This window comes from Falco biarmicus, chromosome 11 (genome assembly GCF_023638135.1).
Source record: "Falco biarmicus isolate bFalBia1 chromosome 11, bFalBia1.pri, whole genome shotgun sequence".
NCBI classification, from domain to species: domain Eukaryota; kingdom Metazoa; phylum Chordata; class Aves; order Falconiformes; family Falconidae; genus Falco; species Falco biarmicus.
Window position 1 is genome coordinate 24,253,640 of NC_079298.1, and position 23,638 is coordinate 24,277,277.

The following is a 23,638-nucleotide window of genomic DNA, read 5'->3' on the forward strand; positions in this document are numbered from 1 at the left end:
TAATTGCAGATTTTCTATCTAAGACTTCTGTTTCTTCAAAATAGCGTGTTAAGTTCAGTTATGCCTGTTAATGTCTTTTAGTTTAGCAGAAAACATACAGTAGTTTAGTTGACTGATCTCTATCACGGGAATAAAAAATTAACCTTCAGAAAGTTTTCTAATGCTGCCTTACACAGTTTCATTACTGTAGAACTTCTGGTATGTTTTAATACATATGAAAAAAACATATGTTGTTACTAGGTATATTAAAGTGTGTTACGGTTTTGGGTGCAATGATATCCAGTAAAATTGCTGCATGTCACTTTCTGAACTTCAGTTATTTCCATTTGGACTTACGCTTTTCCTGATGTTATGTTCAGCTTAGTCATGTGAAAATAAAGTACAGATTCTCATAAAAATTAATATAATGATTATTATAACTCATTATGATAGCCTTTAAAAACAAAAGAAGGCCATTTAATATTAATGAATTATCAATATCAAGAATTTAAAAATAAAAAAAGGAGTGGCTAAATTATAGAATGCTAATAGTAAACAACCTATGTGTGCTTTAGTCTTTGTGATGTTTTCATCACTTTTGTTTTTCCCCTTGTCCAAACCAGGTGTTTGATTTTAATCTGAGGGAAGAAGATACGGAATTATTGGACACTATGAATATCAACAGCAAATTAATTCATCTAACTTATCCACTGTGGAAAGGATAATTTAAAACTACATTGTTCTGTACTGCAAAAGGGGTGCAACTGAAACATTAATTTTAAACTGAACAATAAATCTAAATTGTTGTCTTGGGTACTCAGTGTACCTAATATCAATGGGAAATCAGTATCAATGGCTTGTATTTACTGTTACATTAACAAATCAATAAAGTCATTTGGTTTACTCTTTTCTTTGTTGCTTTCTTTAAGAAATGCTTACTTCCAGCATTTTCTCTGCTTTCTTAGAACTTGCTGGCATATTCTCCCAGTATGGATTGAGCTATCTTACAATATTATAATTCTGTCTGCATGTGCCTCATTTACAGCGTCATTTTAACCCATTTGAACAAATTAATTTGGGGGTGTTTTTTTTTCTCGTAGATTTTTAGTAGTATTAGTTACTTAAAGGCACATACAAGAGCATGCTACAAGGCATGTATATCTTGAAAAATTCTTAAAAAATATGGAATATTTGTTCTGGGACTGCAGCAGAAATCTGACATTTTACACAGTTTTTTACATTTATTCTAGTCATGAGAATTTTGGGGGATTCTGCAGACCACTCTTGGTACTTTCTTGGTGAGCAAACTTGTTCTTTTGGTACTGTTTTAAGTATCTCCTGTCTTGACCTTGGACATCGAGGAGGAATGGCTCTGGTTTGTGGCTGAACTTGCCTCAGAAAGAATAAAAGTACTTTTTGCTGATAATAAAGATTTTTTGAAGGTGCAGAAGAGTAAATGTGTTGGAGAAAAATCCTATGCTAATCTGTCTTGCAGGGATCTTCTGTATCTTCAAGGTAGATCATGTTCAGACACTCCTCTGATGCAACTGTGAGTTGTCCAGGAGTGCTAGCTCTAAGAGTATGGTGTTCTGGTGGTGTTAGAGGCCACCAGTTAATTAGTATGCAGGCTTTGGGAGGACCCCAGCTTGCAACTTCTTTTCTGACAAGATCAAAGCGTTTTCCTGCGAGGAAATTGCCCTGTGACTAGCCAGGTTTCTGAAATTCCCACCACACTATGTTCCTATCAGAAGTTCCACAAGACCTTTGGTTGTCACAGGCAGGTTTTTTTTGTTGTTGTTGCCATGCCCTAAAACATGAGTTTTCTGCTCATCCCAAAACCTCAAGTACCTAAGAACACAGACTTATTCTGGATCCCTGTAAACAACAGGACCCACCTCTGTACGCTTGTGTGGTGTGCTTGTGGACATGTTGCAGAAACTTTTTTTTTTTTAACCAGTTTATCCAGGTCAAGCAGCTGTTATGTGTCAGTTTGTTGGCCTGAGCTGCACAGTCCTCCCACTGGCATTCCACTGAGACCTGTGTTCTGGTTGGTTTTGAAATGATGCATGAATAACTTTGTGTTGTCCTTCTCCTTATTCTGACTGTAGGCAATTCCAGAGTCAAGTTCTCAAAGGAGCTTCCTGTACGCCGAATTTCTGCAGTGTATTTTGTAGAAGTACAGCTTTCCTTAACACTGGACCGGCAGTTGGGGAGGTACTGATTATAGACTTCTTGTTCTGTTGGTGAGGATGGAGAATAGCCCTGCTGTAAATCTCCTTACTAAACACTTAGCAGCATACATTTGGTAGAATTGGCTGGACCAACCTGAATTTACCTCTGTTTGTGTTTCAGCCCTTGTAAGCAGGCTACAACCTGCACGGCTGAGCCATGTTAACCTATCATCTCTGAAGTTTTAGACAGCCTACAGTACAAATGCAGCCAACGTGGCTTAATTTGCCTGAGAATGAAGCTGTTTCCTCTCTGCTGAGGTGTTGAGGGCTATAAATGTGTGTGTTTGTCTAATTTTAATGATGCTTTTTGTGATACAAATGCCCAGCTGTTTGGAATGGAACTGAAATTGCGCAGGTATTTTACACAGGCTGTGACAATTTGTTGGATGTCACATCTCTGAGTTGGAGCCCTTTCAGTTGGTTAACCTAAACACAAAAGCTTGTACATCTGACTGCTGAAACCCTGAGTCATTCTATCCTTTAATTAAAGCATGTTCCTTTAATATGTTCCTCTTGCTTAAAATTATGCAAGAATTATTTCCTAGAGGAAAATGCCTAGTTTAATGCACTTTTATTTAATATTTTCTTTAAATCAGCTAAGTAAGGGGGGAAAGCTTGAAATATCTAGGGTATGTCAGGCAGTTGCAGGGGATGCATATGTCAACCTCAAGCATGATTTATCTTAAATGCCTTTTCTGACAGTTGCAATTTAACGGCTGTGTTTTCCTCCAGGCTCTCAGGAGGCTAAACATCTCAAGTTTCTAGCTTTGTGGTGGAAGAGTAAATGTCTGTTTGCCAGTGTAATTTATCTGAGTCATTCTGGGAGAGGCGTGGTGCAATTGAAGCGCGACTATTAGCATAAATAAGAGAGAGACCCTCTTCCTGAGGGCAGTTACTCTTGCCATCTTTCAGAGGAAAGCTGCTTCCACCTCAGCACCGCCCCTGCCAATCGGGGGGTGCGATGCTATGAACCAAAAGACTTGATACACTGAGCTCTGGTCTATTGTGATACTCTCCTGCATTTCAATTTGGAGTTAAAGGGAACAGAGCAAGGAAGGAAGAGGCAGGTTTCTGCAGTAAGCACAACAGGCGTTACCACCGCAGGTAGCATTTCACACGCTGAGGTGTTTTGCCTTTTAGAAGTTTGAAGAGAGAAGGGATTGTAAAACCTAAACTCACTACTTCTGTCCGTCTCTATGTAATAGCACCGTTACTGCTGTAAGTACTTGCCATTGCCAATTTTGTTATAAAAACATTAATTTAAAACTTTTCTTCGTATTTTCAAACATGTAGGCATCCTACAGAATTCTCTCAGCAGTCAGAGACGGGTTTTGTACACGGGAACACCAGCGCAGGGCGAGGTGTGACAGCGGCGAGCAGCGAGCCCGGTGCGGGCTTTGCCGGGGCGCGGGCGGGGGGCAGAGCCCGTGCCCCGGTGCCTGCTCTGGGCGGCCGCGGGGGCCGGTGCCACCCGCACGGTCGCTCCTTGCGCGGCCCCGGCGCGGTGCGGTGGGGAAGGGGCGCGGCCCCCTCCAGGTGCGCCCGGCGCTACGGGCCCTGTTCCCCGAAGAGCGGCGGCCGGAGCGGCGCTGGGGTCGCTCCCTGCGCGCCCGAGGCGCAGGGGCCGCGCTCGCAGCCGGCCGGGGCGGCGGGGAGGGCGAGGGGGTCCCGCGGGGGGCTCCCCCGCCTCACGCCTTCCTGCGCTTCCCCTCGGTCCCTCCTGCTGGCCCAGGCCCGCGGGGTCTGCGAGAGCCCCGGCGCGGCAGCCCCGCGGCTGCTCCCCCCGGCGGGCGGCGGGATGCCCGGGCGGGCGGCGGGGCGCTGCGAGCGGCCGGGCCGCGCTGGGCGTGCAGGGCCCTCACACGAGCCGCCCCGTGGCCGCCAGCAGGGAGGAGTTAGGAGGGAGCGATCGGAAACGGGGGTGGGGAGCAGCAGCCGCGCAAACGTTAAAACGAGCGAGCCCCCGGCCCGGCCGCCGGAGTTGCTCCGCGGGCACGCAAGATGCGCAGGGCCGATGCGGGCTGCGCGCCGCGCTTGAGCGAGGTAAGGCTGGGGGCCGCGGCCGCCCCCGCCCCCGCGCAGCCCGGCCCGCGCCGCCGCTCGCCCCCGGCCCGTCCCCCGCCGCCCCGACACGGGAGGGCCGAGGGGCCGGCCGGGCCCGGCGCGGGGCCGCGGCGTGCGGGGGGTGCGGGAGGCAGCCGGCGGCGGGGCCCGGCCGGGAGCGGGGCGGGAGCGGGGCGCGCTGGAGCCGGGAGCGGGGCGGGAGCCGTGCCCGCTGGCCTCGCACCTCCGGCTTTGCCCGGCTCAGGCTGCAATTTAACAGCTCTGCCTGTTCTCGCCTTGCGTGGTTTTGCATCTTTAATTTTCTTTAAATGTCCACGAGAAAACGCTTATACGCGAAGGGAGTTTTCTCTGTATCCCTACTCCTTAATCATGCCCATTTCAAAAGTTTGCAATGCTCATTAATTGAATGCAAGGTGGGGTTTTTTGCCATTCTTTGTTGCAGACCCATGGAATGGCCTTGCTAGCTGGATTATTTACATACTTTTCTTGATTGTCGGAGCTTTTTACTGCTCCAGGTTTTGTAGAGCCTGCTCTTACTTTTCTGGAGCAAGGGCACCCCTTTCCTGTTTACAGCTCTGAGATGATCTCTTGCTTATATACAGGAGTGAATTCACCACTGGTCAAGATGGCATCAGTGAATTGCATAACTGCCCCCTTGCAGAGTGTATTCAGACTTTATTAACAGAGGAGAATACAGGTTTCCTGTCAAGTAATTTCTGTGCCAGCTTTTGTGCGTTTGCAGTTCAATCGGATCAAGCCCTTTCCCTTTCTAGGTCTCTGCTGTTGTATTACAGGGTGTGTTTCCTACTGAAGAAAAATATAATCTAGAACTTACTGCTGGGGAGCTTTGAGGTCTTTCATGCTCGAAGTCCAGTAACGCAGCCCTTGCTGACTGCAATTTACCTGTTCAGCCCTGCATGGCAGAACTTTTTTTGTCCCGTTAACTTTACCTATTGAATACGCCTGTCTGTCTTTTAATAGTCATTTTAGCAGCTGAATGAAACTGATTCCTGTGTGAATACATCTGTGACTAAGATACAAAGTTAAACTTATATCTTAAACCCTTTACCATTTGTTGCCTTGTTTGCCTGCCTTCTTTTAACTCTGGGCTTTGTGCCTCTTGTTCGCAGGGCTGCGGTTTCTGAGGCTGTGCAGCAGTGCGGGCAGGTTGCGGGGCAGCCGCTGGGTTTGCGCTCGGCGTCACCGTCCGGTGGCTGCTGGGGAAGCGGCACCCAGCCGGGCACCATGAGCTCTGGCACCACCGCCCCGCAGAAGGTCGTCAGCAACCTCGCCAACACTGATGTCAACTATGTCATCAAAGAGCATTATAATTACACGGGAAAGCTAAATGAGAATGCGGACAGTGGAATAAAAGTGACGTCGGTGGTTTTTATTATCATTTGCTGCTTTATAATCTTAGAGAACATTTTTGTCTTGCTCACCATCTGGAAAACCAAGAAGTTTCACAGACCCATGTACTATTTCATTGGGAACTTGGCTCTTTCAGACTTGCTGGCTGGTGTGGCTTACACTGCCAACCTCCTGCTATCCGGACACAAAACCTATAGCCTCACCCCCTCCCAGTGGTTTGTAAGAGAAGGCAGCATGTTTGTTGCCTTGTCAGCTTCTGTGTTCAGCTTGTTAGCCATTGCCATTGAGAGATACATCACCATGCTGAAGATGAAACTCCACAATGGCAGCAACAGCTTCCGCTCCTTCTTGCTGATCAGTGCTTGCTGGGTTATCTCCGTGATACTTGGGGGACTCCCGATCATGGGCTGGAACTGCATCAGCCTCTTGTCCAACTGCTCCACCGTGCTGCCTCTCTACCACAAGCACTATATTCTCTTTTGCACCACCGTTTTCACTGGCCTTTTGCTATCCATTGTCGTCCTCTACTGCAGGATCTATTCCATGGTGAGGACTAGGAGCCGCAGGCTGACATTTCGGAAAAACATTACCAAAGCTACTAGGAGCTCAGAAAAGTCGCTAGCCTTGCTCAAGACAGTGATCATAGTCCTGAGTGCCTTCATCGCCTGCTGGGCTCCCTTGTTCATCCTGCTTTTACTGGATGTGGGGTGTAAAGTGAAGACCTGCCCGATCCTCTATAAAGCAGAGTATTTCTTAGTACTGGCCGTTCTCAATTCAGCCACGAACCCTATCATCTACACCTTGACAAACAAAGAGATGCGGAGGGCTTTCATCAAGATTCTGTGCTGCTGCAAATGTCCCCCAGCAGATTCTGGGACCAAATTCAAGAGGCCGATCATTGGAGGGATGGAGTTCAGTCGGAGTAAATCTGACAACTCCTCCCACCCACAGAAGGAGGAAGGCGACCATCCTGAAACTATCATGTCTTCAGGCAATGTTACCTCATCTTCTTAGGAGTAACCGTGGGGGTGTATTTCAGAGCCTTCCTCTGAAATCGGGGAGCTGAGATGCCTCCTGCTCATGGCAGCAGCGTTGGGCTAAGCGAGCAAGTAGCATTAGTTCTAATGAGGCAAACGGTGCACTTGCGAGGCTGGAGTTCAAGAAATGGGACAGACTGTTCTGGCTTGAAAATCGTTTTCCCTGGAGCATGTTTTGTCTTTGCACTGAGGCAGCTCAGGATTGTCAGGCGCATTCATATCCTGAAATCTCCTTAGTAACTCTGAAAGACTGATGCCTTGGTGAAATGATGCCTGGTGCGCGTGAGAGAGAGAGGGGGAGGAGGGAGAGGGAGAATGAATCTTTTTTTTTTTTTTTTTTTTTTCCATGTGAGAAGAATGTGAAGTTATTTCTCCTTTATTTGCAGCAAACCACTGACACAAAGATCTTCCTGTACTGAATTTAGTGGTGGCTCTGGTATAGTTGGTCAGAAGTGTTTAGCACATAACAAGGAAAGAGATCACACAACTGTAACTTAGACCACATACAACCATAACTTGGCATCGCTTTCCAGAGTTTTTAGTTAAGTCATACGGTTTTATTGCAGAGTCCAAAGCTGTTGGGGTTTTATTTAGCAAGATCATAGCTGTGAATTTTTGCTGTTGGTCCATATTACATTTGAAGACCATGAGCCAGACTCTGCAGTTACTGTCACCTGTACAATTCCTTTGACTGCGTCAGATTTTATGGAGTAGCTCAGAGCAGCATTTGGCCCCATATGCTGATTGCCTTGTTACTCTCTAGCATTAAATAAACCGCATTATCATGACAAATGCAAGGTAGAACTAAAGGTCATTTCTCTTTAAGATGACTGAAAGTAAATCTAATAGTATAAGATACTATCGACAACAGCAGGACTTTAGCCTAAGAAGAGTTAAAAACTGAAGGGGGCATTTCAGTGTGAGGTTCATAGTCTTTCCAAACGTAAAGATCAGTTGGAAAAATCTGAAAAGAGTACCTTGAGTTTCAGAACGATAAAAGTTGAAGTGAAATGACTATAGATAAATGCACTTCCATAACAAAATGCAATATGTTTTGGCACATTTTATTAATGTTTATAATTTCAGCAAAGATGTCTGTATTTTATCAGTTCATGGAAGAAGTACCTGTCATTAAATTGAATGTATTTGTTTTACAGCGTCATTTTTACTCCTCTATTTTTCTAACCTGTGCTAATGGGGTTGAATGTGTACAATGTAAATAAGTTAATAAGATGCAGGAGTCTTCATGTGCCTAGGGTATTACTATAACAGAAGTGGTATATCTGGGATAGCTGAGAGCAATTGACTGATTTACAGTTATTGGCAACTCCTAGAAGTGGTATTTTGTAAAGAAAATGTATTGCCTTTGTAGTAAAATTTCCAGTGCAATTAAACTGTTGGGGTTTTTTTCTGGTTTAAAAAATAGTATTTAAAATGTTTCTGACTTTTATTGTTCAATTTGCACATAGCTTTATTGACTTCTAAACATTAATAAACTGATTTTTTTAAAGATTCTGTTACCAGATTACTAGTAGTTTTGTACTGGGGGTGGGTTCAAGCCAAGTGTGGTTTCTTGTTGACAGAAGTCAGTGAAAGTATTCCTTTATTTCGGTACGTGCTGGGATTAAGCTGATTCTGTGGGGATATAAGATGCATAATGCCACTTACAAGATCATGTAAAATACAGAATGAACGCTAGAATATAATTTATCATCACCACATGCTGTATTGATGAAACGCCATTAAAAGAATCTTTACAGTAGCGATTCTTCTCCAACAGCTAACGAAGTACAAACAGGAAAAAACAGATGCCTGCGAGTTTTACCATGATTGCCTAGAGCAGAATAAGTGAAATCATTCACTTACATCACTGATATAAGTTTAATTCTTAGTTTGTTGCAAACATCAAGGAAGTTTATGAAACCTAGAATGGTGGTCTCAGCTACATAACTGCTGCAGCTCTGTTGGGTCCACCAGCGAAGACTGGCAGCGTAGTTGAATAGGTACTGCGTTACTGCTTCCAAAGGCTTGACTTCCATTTCCTCTCTTGCGGCCGTTCCCTCTCAGTATTACTTTTAAGTTCCATAGAGCTCATACAGGATGCAGTTGGAGTGTGAAGATAAACCTCACCTTCTCATACCGTATGTCATCACCATGCAAGGTTTACTGTGGGAAACGAGAGCCTACACACCGAGGAAGGCTCTGGGTCACAACCCCACTTCCTGAAGGAAATGCCAAAAATGCCCTGAAGACAAAAGAGTGGAAACAAGCTGGAATTTCTCTCCATCTGTCTGCCTGTACGGAAGGAATGATTTCATGTGTGCTCACTTCCTAGGCTTTTAATTAGTGACCTGAGCAGAGCTGGAAAAAATGTCAAATCTGTATTTGTGCACAAGATAAAAGTCTCTCTTGGCTCAGGCCTTCATTTGGGCAGGGACGGTTTATGCCGGGTGCTGACAGTCATGAGGGAAAGCGCTGCTTTGTCCCAGGGATAAAGTCACTTCTGCGCAGAGCACCAAAAGTATATAAACCATGGAAGTCCAAGTTAAGCCCTCAGTGTGCCACCAGTGAGTAAATAAAGGCCACGTACGGGGATGAGGCAACGTACCCTGTACGTCTGAGTTTGTAGGGATGCTTTTATCTAAAGGACAAGGGTCGTTCTGCTCTTGAGGCCTTATAGGCATTAAGGTTGCTTGTCCCACATGGGGCTGAGATCTTGTGACAAGGGATGAGCATGGCTGTGTCACTGGTCTCTCATGACTACACCACTGGCCCTTCTGTATTCATAGCTGATAGCCTCCAGGTGAGTCACTTCGTTTTGCCTTTGTTTCTGGGTTCCTCGCTTATCTATCTCCTCTAATTGCACTGCGGGTCTTTGCGGAAAATGACTGTATCCCCTATGGAGGTGACTGTGCGATGGAAGCCCCGTTTTGGTTGGGAACTCAGAGCCCTACGTAATTCACGCAATACAAGAAATGCAAACACCAGAGCGTGGCACTGGGCCATGGGAAGCATTTCCTATGCTCTTGGTCATGATGACTGAAATCTGTTTCCTCCACAGACGGGCCACATCTATGCATGTAGACAAGATTCAGACAGAGAACAATAACTGTAATAAAATAATAACAATAATAAAAGTAAGGGTTCCTGCGGGGGTGGGGGCAAGAGGCCGTTTTTGCTGCTCTTCACTTCCTATGGGGGAACTCTGCAGCTCCTCGGCCGTGGCCGTGCACTACCGCACACCAGCAGGTTAGGCCAAACGTATGGTGCACAGTTCTGAAGCGTGCAATGCACAAAGCACCTTCCCAGGCCCCAGCCTGCCTTCTGCGCGCACCGAAAGGGCGTGCGGCTTTTGTTCTGGTGTTGGCCATGTGACAGATGGGCAGAGAAAATGCACTGAGAACTGAAAAGGTGCATTATACCAAATGTCTATGTGAAATAAAATAGCCTGAGTTACCCACAGTAACCTGGCCCTTTGATTTATATTCTTTTTTCCTAACTGTTCTTCCAGAGTAAGGAATATAACAAGGATGGAATATGATCATGAAATCTTACTGTTGCTCCCCCAGCAACCCCCCGATTAGGTATGCCTGTGTGAAACCCAGGTACGGCAGGGTGTATATTGGGCAACAGAGGGGCTGCAGCCAGAACACCCTGCAGACAGCTCAGCAGGAACAAACCTTGGGCTTGCTGTACAATACAGGCGGCCAGGACCCAAAATAGGGGACATAAAAACATAAGAATACTGTTATCCATCCTTTACTTATTCTGTCAACTAAGAAATACAGAGATTGCCCAACTGTAACATTTCCTAATTTGGCCTGGAAGATCTCAATACTGACTGCATTTTGTATGGGCAGAGGCATTATCTGATGTTGTAAAAAGGGTCAGATTGACAAAGCATCCAAAAATGTGGATACGTAGACCAGAGCTATGTAACCTCCTGAGCTCTGAAATGCTGGAAATTCCCCAAGGACAGGCTTTGTCATTTATGGGGTTCTGAAATTCCCCAGGAAAACATCTATTGTATTTCAGTAATTCCCCATACTCTTTTTCTTGGAAAATTAAATTAATCCAACTACAATTGAACCTTCAAGGATTTAAGAAACAAATTAAATCCATCTAAATTCAGTTCCTATAATCTGCTTTCCCAGACTTTTCTAATCCCATCTTTGCATTTACAGGTGGAAAGAGTTTGCTCATTCACTATCGTCTAGTTTATTCTGGTAGAACCTTATTTCTTTTTACATAGTCTGCAAGAATCACATAGGGTCAAGAAATCTCCCTTCAATTATTACTCTATGCACAAGATTTTCTATGATAATTTACAGTAATCAAATTCACTCTGTACGCAGGAGCTAGATATAAGAACATGTGGTACAGCTAACTTGTTCCAGTACAAGTTTTCTGCTAAAATAAGAAGTACCTAGAGAGATCTGAAACTCAAGCACCTAATATAAATAAAGATAAAAGTGTGGGTGGTTTTTTTTTTTTAAGTCAGGAACATAATTAGTGTAGACTTATGTGACCCACTGAAGAGAATTACAATGTTAAGGTCACTCTCCCGTGCAGGAATAGGGTGACACATTCCTTGTGTCTCCCCTCCTTGTCCACAAATTCTGAGAGATGTAACAATGCAGCAGTTTCCAAACACACACACACGGACAGAGCAAAACTCAGCATGGCCAGATCTCTTTACCCTACCAAAAAAATCTCATACCGGAGTGAAGAGAAAATCATTTCCTTGCCCTCAGACTCTCTGTGCTACTTTCATGGGGCGAAAAGGCAGGAAATCCCATCAGCCACACCCAGGAACACTCCGGCATGGAAAAGTCCTAATAAAGCAGGGCTGACAAAGCTCCGCCGACCCTCTGTGAACCCTCCACCAAGCCTGGTTTAGTAGTCACATAATAGAAACACGATGCAAAGGCCAATGTTTATTTTGACCTTTTGTGAATGATTGCTTGGAGAAGATCCATTTATAAATACATGGTACAATAACTATACATCAGAATGGCTCATCGGAAATGCATGAGACCAAAGCCACATTAAATATTAACATGTGTATGTAGCAATTGTAGTGTTTATTTGGAGTAACTCTTCTCAGCTAAAAGCAGGCTCAAAATACAGACTGTGTAACTTTTGATAACTAGTGAACGTTTGGAAAACACAAGCTAGGAAAAAATCACTGAATAAATACTGGGTTAAAATTATCTGCTAGGGTCCATGAAATCATCAATGAAAGCAGTATTCCCAGAAACCTGGGAAAAAGCTGACCATTCATGCTTTCTGGTGCTGACCTGAGCTGCCTGCTGAAGGTAGTTTTGCTCTCTTAAGCATAGATATGCTTGGCATAAGCCAAGACTTCCTGATTTAGCAGGACACTGGTATAGATTACTGGAATACTGTCTTGGATAAACACTTGCTCATATTGAGCACCTACAGGTGTATAATGTGAAGATGGAGGTGTGAATTGCTATAAGGAATAGAAATAGAATGTATATGGTTACGGAGAAAGTGCAATAACAATTTCCACGGTGAGGAAATTGGATTTGGCACAAGATTGTGATTGAGAGCATATGGGAGAACAAGTTTCAGGGACAATTTGGGACTGGTGCGGGGATTGAACTACAGTCTTGGTATTTTTCACTTGAAATGAAGAGAAGGAATCCTTCCTAGTAATACAGACAGAAAGCTGGGGATTTTCACTTGTGAACTCTATTAGATCTGCAATTCTTTCTAGAGCAACTCTGGGCAAGGTCTTACAAATTCTCACCTTCCCACAAAGATATAGATGTATAATATAAACACAAGGAGGTTTACAAGTGAATATTTTGAATTTTGTGGTACTATTCAAAGAGCTAGTATCTGTGGCATTTTGAATATGGGGGATGGTCTGCCAGATCATTTGTTGCCCAGCTACTTGCAGTATTTCCTTGTGCTTTGATAAGCTGGATGCTGCTGTATCACAGTTACTGCAGGGTAGGAGAAAACGAGATAATTTCTAGCAATGTGTGCAACTCTGTCCTTGTGGTTGGAAGAAGGATTGAGATCTTGGCTGAAAAACACATTCTGAAGAGGTGCTATTATTGAAAAACAGCTCACCAAAGTCTGCGTTATTATCTCTCTTGCTTTCAGGGAAGACACAACTATGGTCTAACGATTTCTTCTAATCTGGTGACCATTCAAATGCCTGTTGCACAAGTGTCGTGTGAGCTATTTTCCAAACATCAGGCACTTTTAGATGTTTTTTTTTATATATTTCTTTCTTATTCTCCTCCCCATCCCTCTGGGTGAGGGGGGAGTGAGTGAGTGGCTGCGTGGTACTTAATTACCAGCCTGGGTTAAACCAGGACACCATCACAGCTCCCACTTGTACTGCAGGTTTAGGTGCAGGATAAGAAATTGCATGTAGCTAGTGTGTAGTTCCTTTCTCTTATCAGGGTTATTTGATCAATGCACCTTTTGAACAAATCCTTTATGCTGGCACAGAGACCTTACTTCAGAGCAGCTCCAAAGTTACTTTGCAACTGTGTTCCAAAAAGTGTTAACAAGTTGTTTAGCTTCCCCCTACCCCCTGCCCTGCCCCTGGTCTTGGAAATTCAGTACATTTTGTCATTTATTAGCTCTCTTTCTGTTTTTATATGTCTTACTGCAAATGTTGCTTGAGGAAATCCTTGAGGTTAACTTTCATCTCAGAGACTGTCCATCTCCCACGCAGAAGTGGTTGTATTTTGTTTTCCTAATAAATAGCATAGGTGTGAGGGAGAGGAATTTGTCTGCATAACCGAGCGATAGCAAAGGGACACGGAATCTTGGAGCTTGGAATGGTTCATCTGTGGAGGTGGCTCCACTCAGAACTCTTTAAAGATACAGGGTGAAGTTCTGCTTTTCACCAAACTCACTGAGAAACGCAGTGGCATTAAAGAGGGCTCAGAGGACAACAAAGCAAGGCGCTTTAATGGGATGAACTAACATAAAAGGCTCAGTGAGCAAAGCCTTTCCCACCAGAGAGACGAGAACGGGGCAACACAATACTCGGCCTGGCAGCTATGCTATGGAAGGGAGCAGGGTGGTACAGAAAGAACATTTTTTAAAGCTCCAGGCACAGACTCTGCCTATAGAAACCAGAACCAGTTAAAACATTGAGTATTTCAAACTAGGAGTTACGAGAATGTTGGTGTTTGAAGACTCAGAGTATGTAGTATTTCAGAATATAATGAACTTAGGTTTTTTTTCCTTCTTTTACGCAGCACAACTCCCGTATCTGATGGCAAAGTCGCACCCTGCGGCCCCTCACACCGCACCCCTCGCCGCTTTCGGGGAGCGACGGCTCCCAGCCCTCAGGGAGACCAGGAGGGGCTCCGAGCCGCTCGTTCCGAGGAGAAACCCACCCTCTCTCCCTCTCCAGCCCCTTTTCCAGGCCACCGAAACCGCTCCCGTTGCCCTCGCCCCCCTCCCCGTGTGCTGTTCCTGCGCCCCCCCCGGTTTTCCTGCCGGCCCGGCCCGGCTCTTCCTGCACCGCGTTTCCCTTCGCCCTCCCGCCTCCCGCGCCCGGCCCGGGCCCGCAGCTGGGCCCCAGCGGCCGCCTCCGCAGCCGGGCCCCCACGGGCGAGCAGCCCCCGCCGCGCGGGAGCAACAGCGGCGAAGGCCAAAAGCAAAAAACCCACCCAAAGCCAAAAGCGAGAACCGCTTGTGTCTGGGCGACAAATGCACACAAAGGGCGCGCTGCAGCCGGGAGGGAAGTTCGAAAGGCCCCGCAGCCAGAAGCGGCGGGTACGCTGCCCGCCCGCCCCCCCGTCTCACAGACACCCCCACCCCTTCGGCATTTGCGGCTCTCGAAAGGTTAAACAGCCCCTCGGAAACCGTGCAACGCCGCCCAGCCTCCGTGAGCGCTGGGTTAATGGGTGTTAAGCCTGAACCTCAAAGGTGAGAATTTAAGCGAAGTGCAGCAGCTGTAGAGCAGCGGTCAGGCCTTCACAGAGTCAGTATTTTCGTTGGGAAGTGCTTGAACGCTGCTATTTACTGTTTATTTCACCAGGAGCACCCCATCCCCCGCCGTACGGCAGGCAGCCCGCCAGGCGCCGTGAGGGAGCCGGGGGGCAGGTGTCCCCTCGGGAGCAGCCCGGGCCCAGCCACGGCCCCCACGGCGCCTCAGGCGGCGGCGAGCCCGCGCCCCGGCCCCTCGGCCCCGCAGCCCCTCGCAGCACAAGCGGGCAGCCCTGCGCGAGCTGCGGGGGCGATGGGAAAGCATCCAGGAATTTGGGGGTGGGTTTTTTGTGCGTGTTGTTTTTTGGTTTTTTTGTGTTTTTTTTTTTCCTCGGCAGAAGTGCATTGCAGGTCTTGGGTTGTTTATGACAGAGTTTTTGTAGAAATCTCGATTTTTATTGTCATTTTCACCCGGCGGAGGCAACCCTGCCTCCGGCCGGCTGCGCGCGGCGGTGCGGCCGGGGTCCTGCCCGAGCAGCCCCCTCCCGCCGCGCGCCGGGTGCAGCCCGTGCCCGTGGGGCGGCCGGGGGCGAGCGGGCGGGACAGCCGGCGAGGTGCGGCAGCGTGCCGTGGGTGTTGTGGCCGAGGGGAGGGAGCACCTTGGCGAGCCTGGCTTGCTTTCTGCCCGCGCAGCATGGGGGGCTGTGGTGGTCGCGTGGGAGCGGGCGGGGCCTGCAGTGGTTGTGGTGTGCTTAGGTGTGCATGTAAGCACGTGTGGCTGCGAGACACTTCCTCCGCTGCGGCGTGGTGGGGGAGTAGTTGATGCTGTGTGAAATTAAAGCCCTAACTAATGAAGTCTTGGTAGCTGGAGTTAAATTACAAAATCCACTGAGCACAAGTGCAAAAGCTGTAGCACAGATTGTAGGCAAAGTGCTTATTTCAGTCTTGCCTTTACTGTAGTCCTTCAAATTACCTGGGTATTGTCTGTGATCCACCTCTGAGCAACCTTTTGGGAAGAGGTTATTAAAAGAGACAAGGCACAGAACAGGTCGGTACCACCCTAGCTTGACACCTTGGGAATTATGATACAAATTAATGCTTTTTCAGGACCAGCTTTCTCACACAGGTTATCAAGCAGCCTTCACACTGGCCGTTGTTGATCTTGTGTGTGTTTATGCAGATACTTTGTTGATTAAGAAAACCAGAGTTTTGATCTTTCTTCCCGGAGAATTTTCCTTGGGACTTGTTAATTTCATCAGGGTGTTTACTTGCAGGGATAGAAGGGACTGCAAACAAACAAATCTGCTCAGGTATGCTGAAGAAAGCATAAATATTCCTAGAGGTCACGTTTTTCAGTTGACTGTATCACTCTGTGCAAAACGAGGTTAGTATGGCTCTGAACCACGCTTGGCTTCAGAATGAAGTGGAACAAATATTAGAGGATTTTTAGCTGTGTTTAAAGGCATTTTGATAGGTGCCACTTGCAGCTTTAGCCTTGTGTGTGGCCTTTGGTCTCTTTCTGTTATGGGAAATTGACCTAATAAAACTCTCCTTCCCTTCTAAATGAATGTCATTGTTATAATACAATGAGTCAGAAAAGAAACAATATTAACCACAAAATAATGGCTGTCTAACCACCAGTGTGAGTGCTCCCCCCGTCTATCAATGAACTGCAATGCCTTAACCGTGTTCCTCATTGTGATCATAATTTGGCAATAATTTAATGAAACTGAAAGTGGAGGAGTTCCCACAAATCAGAAGTAAAATTTTCACTGGTATAATTGTATGCATGAGGCCTCCTATTCAGAGGAAGGGAACTGAAAAAACTTGTCACCTGTGAGCATGGCCTGGATAGATCAAGCAGGTCCATGTCTGCCTGGGTTTTGGAGGTAGTACAGTGATGGCTTTAATGTGTTCAGAGTTTTGATGATATAATGAATGAAGCCTACGACATTTTACGTATGATACATACTTTGCATTGAATTTTAAAAGCCTACAAAATGCAGATTCAGGTAACACTGTAATCCCTACAACTTGTTGTGCTGTCTGAGTGGAAAGGATGTCAAAATATGAACTCCTTATAGGAAGGCGGGAACAAACATATCCTGGGTTTCTGCTCGGTTCTATCTCAGGGTAGCTGGCTGCTGAGCTGGCGTTGGTCTGTGACTGTGACCCTGTTTGGCACATGGCATGCCAGCCTGGAAATGCTCTATTTAAATGGACAGGCCTTGGAGGTTGGTAATGCTGTGCTGTTCGCCCTGCTGTTAGACTTGGAATTTTAGATGGAAGTGGAGGTAGTGGAGGGCTCAGACAAGCCCTGCAATTTAAATAAAGTTTTGGTCTAGTGGAGATGGGCACAAATGTAATTCATAAGGGGTTCATGAACAGATTTCCCATGTTGTCAGAATGATATTCATGGGTTCAGTCACACTCACGCTGATTGTATGTTACTGCTGTGTGCATTACGAAGAAATGTCTGACCTGTTTGACTACTTGTGGCTGAAGTACAGCAGTTTCTGTTGCTGATGATACATGAAAGGAGAATGTAAATAAACACTGTCAGTCATTTGCCTTTGACTCCTCATTCTGAACAGCTGTGTGTGAATTTGCATTTGAGTTAAATGAGAGTGATTTAGGAAGAAGGCTTGGACTTGCATCTACCTTCATTCTAGCAGTCTTTACAACACTGCCTCGGTTTCCTGTGAGCTTATTGGAGTTCACAAAGGTGAAGTTCATAAGAGTGAGGTAAAAAGCAGAAGGAGACTAAAACGGGCTGCTCTTCTTGTTTCCATTTGTAGTGATGTGTTTCTGGAGGTTTGTGTTTTATTTTAATTTACCTTTCACATGGAAGGTATGTCAAGTGCAGACACACCTCCTCTGTGCTTTGACCTGGTCATCCAAGCCTGAAAGCTCTATGGCTGTGTAACCACAAGGCAGCCTAAGCTAATGTATCAGTGTGGTTTACTAGTTTCAGCAATGCTAACATGGCTAGCTGGTGTCTGGACTTGATCTGTCTTGCATCCTGCCAGCCCTAGATACTCAAATTTATCTGCCCCCAGGCATGCAGATATACCCAGAACTGTTTTGATTGCAGAAACATTACTACAGTTCCGTTTGTGGTTGCTGTCTATATTTCAAAAGAGAGCTTTTATATGCAAAGTGATGGGGAAGCTGAAATTTCACTGTTTACTTGTCTTCTCTGGAGAAGGATGAACATTTATGCTTTTTTGTCTTGCTTTTCTTCAGTGTTTTGTTGTGTTGGTTTGGCTTGGTTGTTTTTTTAAGCGGGTCAGGCATCATTCCTCATTACTTCTTGTTCAGTGGTCTGTTGCAGGATCCTGCTGGTTGGACTCCTAAAGGCACATTTGCTTAGTCTTTGTTATTATACAACAGTTAATTAACAATGGGATTATGAATGTAAAGCATTGTAAACAGAAAGGAGACTGCAAGAGTTGTACGGGGACGGTAGATGCTCATTCAATGCAGATCCTATGCTCAGATCACATTTGTTCTTGGCAAAAGGGGGTGGAAATTCTATCAAAGTTGTCAAAGGTTCAGCCCACTTATACCAGATCTGCATCAGACCCTCTCAGTGGTCACAGCCTAATACACTGGTGCTGGCCCTAGGTCAGACCTTGAACTCTTGCTGTCAATGAAAGATTTACCATCAGTTTGCACGGGAGTGGTGTTGGAACTGTGGTGAAAAATGAATGATTGTGGCACTTAATTTTTCCTGTGCTGCGCCTTGCATGCTGGCTCAGTCGTTGCTCCCAGCATGAAAGGGAAATCCTGCAAATCATGCCTGCAAGTTTCAGAATGACAATGTGAGATGTTTAGAAAAACCAAACTTCAGCCCCACCCTGCCAGACGTGGCTGAATGTTTATTTGAGCAAACCCAGAAAGTCTGCATCAGCAGAAAGTAAAGTTTTGTTCATGCATTCTTGAGAATCCAGAATTGTGCAAAATGAATGAATGGTAGCTGTGCAAGTGTTTATTTCTCTTCATGAAATGCAGTCATAGAGGTATTTTGTGAAATAATATTTGCCCCAAATTATGGTACAGAACATGCACTGCGAATGGTGTACTTCTTTCTGTGAAAGTACTAGTACTTTCCAGTTAAGCCCTGAGCTAACTCACTCTCTGCTAACTCCGTTAACTTGTTAACTTGCACAAAATCAAAACCAGAAGAATGGGTGGATCGGGGGCAGGGAGGGCTGCTGGGGAGCTGGAAGTTACAGGAGATCAGAAGAGGGAGCTGCTTGGCTGGGACAGGTTCTGAGGTAAAATTCTCATGTTATCCACACAACTGGAGTAAACTTCTCTGCAGAATTACATACAGGATCTAAAAAAATCCCCCAGATTATTTTATTTTATGTATGAAACCATGGTTTCTAATAAGATCTGGGTGATCAGTGCTATAATGCGCTTTCTGTGTACCTTAAAAAAAGAAAAAGGAAAAGAAAAAAGAAACAAATGAGTCACAACTCACATCTTGTAGGACATGAAACATTTAACCTAATAGCAGCTTAGGAAGTGAAGTTGAAGGTTTTCCTGTGGGTCAAGGGCATCTATACCCTCTTTCTGTGCCAGATGGAATTTTTCTGTCTCAAGTCTTCACACATCATGTGAATGATGGGAATATCCACTTAAATGCATTTTAGTTTTCTTTAATTTCAAAGAATGTGCTAGCATCTTTGGAACTCAGATTTTGGGGAAGATGAACCACTTTTGAGTCTGTTGAGTTTTTGCTCATTCTTAAACTTAGGTGATTCCTGGAACTTGGCTACTATTTTTCTTTCACTTTTTTGGACCTTGCCTTTGCCTTTCTTGATCCTTCCAGGCATGAAAGGAGAAATGGCAAAAGTCTATGAAAAATGAGTGTTCCCACAGGGTTATAGTGTGACGGTACATAGGGGAAACACTGCTGTGTGTTCCACTAGGGATCAGCCAACATGATCTACAAATTTGTATGTTATGAAACTCACAATATCACAAAAATCTTAGTATTGCATAAAATCATGTAACGGAAGACAGAAAAGTCATTTAACATATTGTTGTACCTTGAATGATAATGAATATATAAGGTCATCCTAGAAACATTTTTAACTTGTTTGTAAAGATCTTTGTGGGTGAAGACTTGCAAGTTCTTCAGGCCATCCATCCTAGCACTTTGCTATCGTTACTGCTAAAATCCCTAAAATTATTTTTGCAGTTTCACTCAATCACTTCTTATTCCATCTACTCTGCCTATAGAGGTTAGTCTTCCATTTGCACTTGTGGAAAGCTTTAATGTATTTAAAACCTGGCAGGTTGCCACATCATTCTCTTAGTCTTTAGACTAACTCATCCCAATTAATATTTTCCTAGACCTCCAGTGGCTTTTTTTTTTTTTTTTCCCCTCTGGATTCTCTTTAATTGGATAATATTTGTATGTGAGCAAGCATGTAAGTGTTTTAAGAATAAAATAAAAGGTCTTACAGCTTTGAACAGATAGCGTTGTCCACAGCAAACAACAGTGTCTATGTGAAGACAGTATATTACTAATTTTAGTGCTGTCTTTAAAAACTAATCAGTATGACCCCTTTTAACGAGCAATAGTGATGAGACTATACAGGACTGTTCCAAATGTTGCAGACCTTTTCATCAGCTTTATCAAAAGCTGTTGAAAGTGTCAGTTCAGGTGAATGAGAAATACTGGTTACTTAATGGGGACAGTTTTCTAATAAAACCAGAAGAAATGTTCCTGACTCTGCTTGGATTTGTGTACAGATGCTCTCTTAAAGGGTTGTCTGTTTCTTTTTGTACTTGCTAGTATAAGTGAATCATCTCTCTTGGTTGGTACTTTGCTTGCAGCCTGTCACCTGTAGAGACTGTGGAGAATTTGTTTAATCAGCCCAGTTTATGGCAATTTAGCAAACAGGGACTTTCCCTGTCTTCGTGGTTTTAAGCCCCAAAATCTAGTTTAAAACCACATTCCTCTGTGCCTGCTGAGGGCAATGGAATGTGTTTTGCTATGGATGTGTGCTCTGTGCCTGCCCAGTGCAATCATTTCAGCTACGCTCATCTTTGTTAACAGCCTCCCTGATATCTCAGTGTTTCCACGACAACCAGGTTAGGGAGAGGGCTCCTTCAGGGTTCATCAGTAGTGGCAGCTGGAAGACCCCACTGCTTCAGGATCTTCCTGTTCCTCCTACCTTCACCACCTGCCTGCGCTCACGCCTCTACTTCTAGCCTGTTCTGTTTCTCATTTTCCATTGAAAAGTGTTTTCTTTCCTCGGCAGAAGAAAGATGCCAGGAACGGGTGCTAGCAGCATCGATTTGGAGGGAAGCTCCTTGCTATCCTGGAGAGGGGAAAATGGTCCTACCCCAAGGATTTACTTTAATGTGAGCCTGAAACAGTTGTTCGTGATTCTTGTCTCATTTCTATTGTATCCTTAGTTTATCCTCCTGCACCTTCCAAGTTCTGCCTAGGAGCAGTGTTCAGTTTGACCTTACTTAGATATCACCTGGCCAGTTTATACTCCCGGACAAAAAGAAGAGTTAATTGTTGAGCCTTTTATGTGTAATCAGGTAACAAGTGATTACTGGAGTAATTCGTTCGCTTCCAAGTTAATATCTCTCAACGTATCTTGGGTGCTTTAGTCATAGTGTCTCAAACACTCACCACAACAGCAGCGATAGGGAGAAGAGCGAAAGCTTAACTGCCAGCCGTGCATGAGAGTAATCCCAAAGATCCGGGGGATGCTGGAGCCCAGAGAGCCGTGCGGGAGCAGAAGTTTTGAGGATACTTCCCAGTACACCTCGCCAGCTTCCAGATATATACGAGAGAGGCGATGGCGACCCCCTTGTCTTTCAGCCAAGTCCCAGCCCCGTTCCACCGCCCGCGGATGCTCCCGGCGCGGCAGCCGAAGGTCCCCCCCGACGGGGCGCCACCGCCACCTAGCGGCTGCCGGCCGGCTGGGACCGCGCAGCGCCGCCGGCGGCCTCGGCCCGGGCCGCTCCCTTTCGTAGGTGGGTACTTGCTAAGCACTTGCTGGACACGGGATATTTCAACTTTTCCTTCTCCAGATTCGTGTGCTCGAGTACTATTAATACTACGAGCAAGGATTTCTGTAGCACAGTGACTTAATCCCGTGTGATATTTTGGTAAAAAAAAAAAGCTGCTGGTACAAAATCAAACACATACAGTGAAAGGATTTAAAGTAGTTGATATGTCATAAAATAACATTGTTCATAGAGGGAAGCTTTCAGACTTCTGTTTTTGGACTTACAGTATTTAACGTTTCTGTTACTCTGAGCTAGTTAGGAAAAGAGGGAGATGTGAACAGAAGAGAGGATGCTGTTACCAAGTTTCTGTTTGTAAAGCCAACAGAAAAGTTGGAACAATAGTTTTTGTAAATGACCTATGGGGCTGTGGCTGAAAAACCTATTTCTAGATTAGCCAGAATGTGCTACTGAATCTTACAGAATCTCATCAGGGACAATAACTGTCCCAGATTCCTAGTATTTTTATGGGGACTCTGTATATGATACCTAGATGCAGTAGTAAACTGTTAAAAATATATCAGCTTCATGCCTCTGCTAATGATATTTCTCAGTATTGCTATGGGCCACTGCCTTCCTTGAAAACAAGTAATGTTCCCATTGGAAACAGCAAGAAATAGTGAAAGCGGCAATTTGTAGTGAAATTGTCTGAAATTAAATTTGTCAGCTTCATCTGCTGGAAAAAAAATCCAACAATCCATAACCACAAAACCCCCCAACCTTAAGCTATGCAGAAAAGTGATCAGTTATGAACAAGATGCTTTAAAATGTTACTTAGATACACAAGTTCAATGAGATTTAAATAAATAGAAGGGTTCTTCTATTTTTGCTAAAGCCAAGGCAAAAGTAGACCTTGAATTTTCTAATGAATTAACTTCAATTAACCCAATCTCCAAATTAGGAAGGGTGTGGGAAGCTGATTGAGTGAAAAAAATCCACTTGTTAACTACAGAACAAGCAGAACAGGAGAATAACCTATGTACAGGGAAAGATACTAAAGGCAAACAATGAAGGAAAGCATTAGAGATGTCAGATCTTAATCAGTTGTAGGGAGTCAGTAGTCATTGTAGTCAGCGCAGGTATACAGCAGTATGAAATCCTGTACGCAGTATCCTTCTACCAGTCAGCATTCAAGGAATATTGACATATAATGATCAGCCCCCAAAAGAGTACACTAAAATGCTTAGCCTGAGAGTTTCACACTGACTAGCAGTTATGTTAGGCCTGCTGTGCTATTCTGAACCTGTTTGAGCATCAGGTGGGAAGTGTGACAATGGGTTAGTTGTTAGTCTCTGTTAAGTCAAAGTTGGCTGCTGACTGACTGGGCAGACTGCATCCAGCTCTCTCTCTGCAGCCTCTCCAGCTCTGTCCTCCGCAGAGAGCTGGAGGTATGTTGCCTACTGTGCTTCTGCAGAGCTTCTAGCTTAGAAACAAGTTGCTGCTGCTGTTCATACGGATGAAAGAAACAGTGTCTCTGAAACTGTTGTGTGTCCCTTCCCACTAGAAATTTTAGATAACACTGCAAAAATTATAGCCTGTACCTGAGAAATGTAAGACTTCACTGTCTTGACATTCTCTAAGAGAATAGATACTATTTTCTCTGAGACCCTCTTGTGTATGCACACTTTGCTCTTTTAAAACCTATTTACATAGCAGTCCTTGATGTGTACAGTTTCTTTTCCCTGTGTGCTGAAATGTGGAAAATTGCACATGTACAAATAGAGGATGGCGAAGGTAAATAGGATGCAATTAAAAAGGGGAAGTTTAAGCTGAACACCAGGAAAAATACCTTGCTAGTGAAACGTGTTCTGTAGTGGGTCCAACCTCCCTAGGGGAATAGTGGAAGCTCCCTCTGCCGGAGTATTTAAAAGTAATGTACAAGTCAAATAAATATGCAGTAGGAACAGTTTTGCCTTGGCAGTGAAATAGAGCAGATGGCTTAGCAGATATTATCCATCCCTAACATGTATGGTTTTGTCTGTA

At 44.9% G+C, this 23,638-nt stretch overlaps 2 protein-coding genes and 1 long non-coding RNA gene across 7 annotated transcripts in view; all 3 read left to right on the forward strand.

Moving 5' to 3' along the window:
* The window catches only part of LOC130156692 (uncharacterized oxidoreductase ZK1290.5-like), a 51,419-nt gene extending 48,757 nt beyond the window's left edge, over positions 1-2,662 (forward strand). For 3 of the 4 annotated variants that reach the window (XR_008824561.1, XR_008824562.1, XM_056355347.1), the window contains one exon: positions 603-887. The gene's annotated coding sequence lies outside the window, so the exon portion shown is untranslated. Of the gene's footprint in view, positions 1-602; positions 888-2,087 lie in introns of those variants that run through there. The other variant, XM_056355348.1, reaches the window with a different exon arrangement.
* A 134-nt stretch (positions 2,663-2,796) lies between these two features.
* Positions 2,797-8,194, forward strand: S1PR1 (sphingosine-1-phosphate receptor 1). 2 transcript variants are annotated; one of them, XM_056355325.1, is made up of 2 exons: positions 2,797-3,428; positions 5,405-8,194. In XM_056355325.1, exon 2 carries the CDS (start codon positions 5,520-5,522, stop codon positions 6,657-6,659), a length of 1,140 nt encoding a protein of 379 aa, XP_056211300.1. In that variant the 5' UTR covers positions 2,797-3,428; positions 5,405-5,519; the 3' UTR covers positions 6,660-8,194. The 2 variants fall into 2 exon arrangements, with proteins under 2 accessions (XP_056211300.1, XP_056211299.1); XM_056355324.1 differs by lacking the exon at positions 2,797-3,428 and adding an exon at positions 4,024-4,253.
* A 6,060-nt stretch (positions 8,195-14,254) lies between these two features.
* Positions 14,255-23,638, forward strand: part of LOC130156698 (uncharacterized) — a 334,368-nt gene continuing 324,984 nt past the window's right edge. The window contains exon 1 of the long non-coding RNA XR_008824566.1: positions 14,255-14,611. This is a non-coding gene — a long non-coding RNA (uncharacterized LOC130156698). The remainder of the gene's footprint in view (positions 14,612-23,638) is intronic.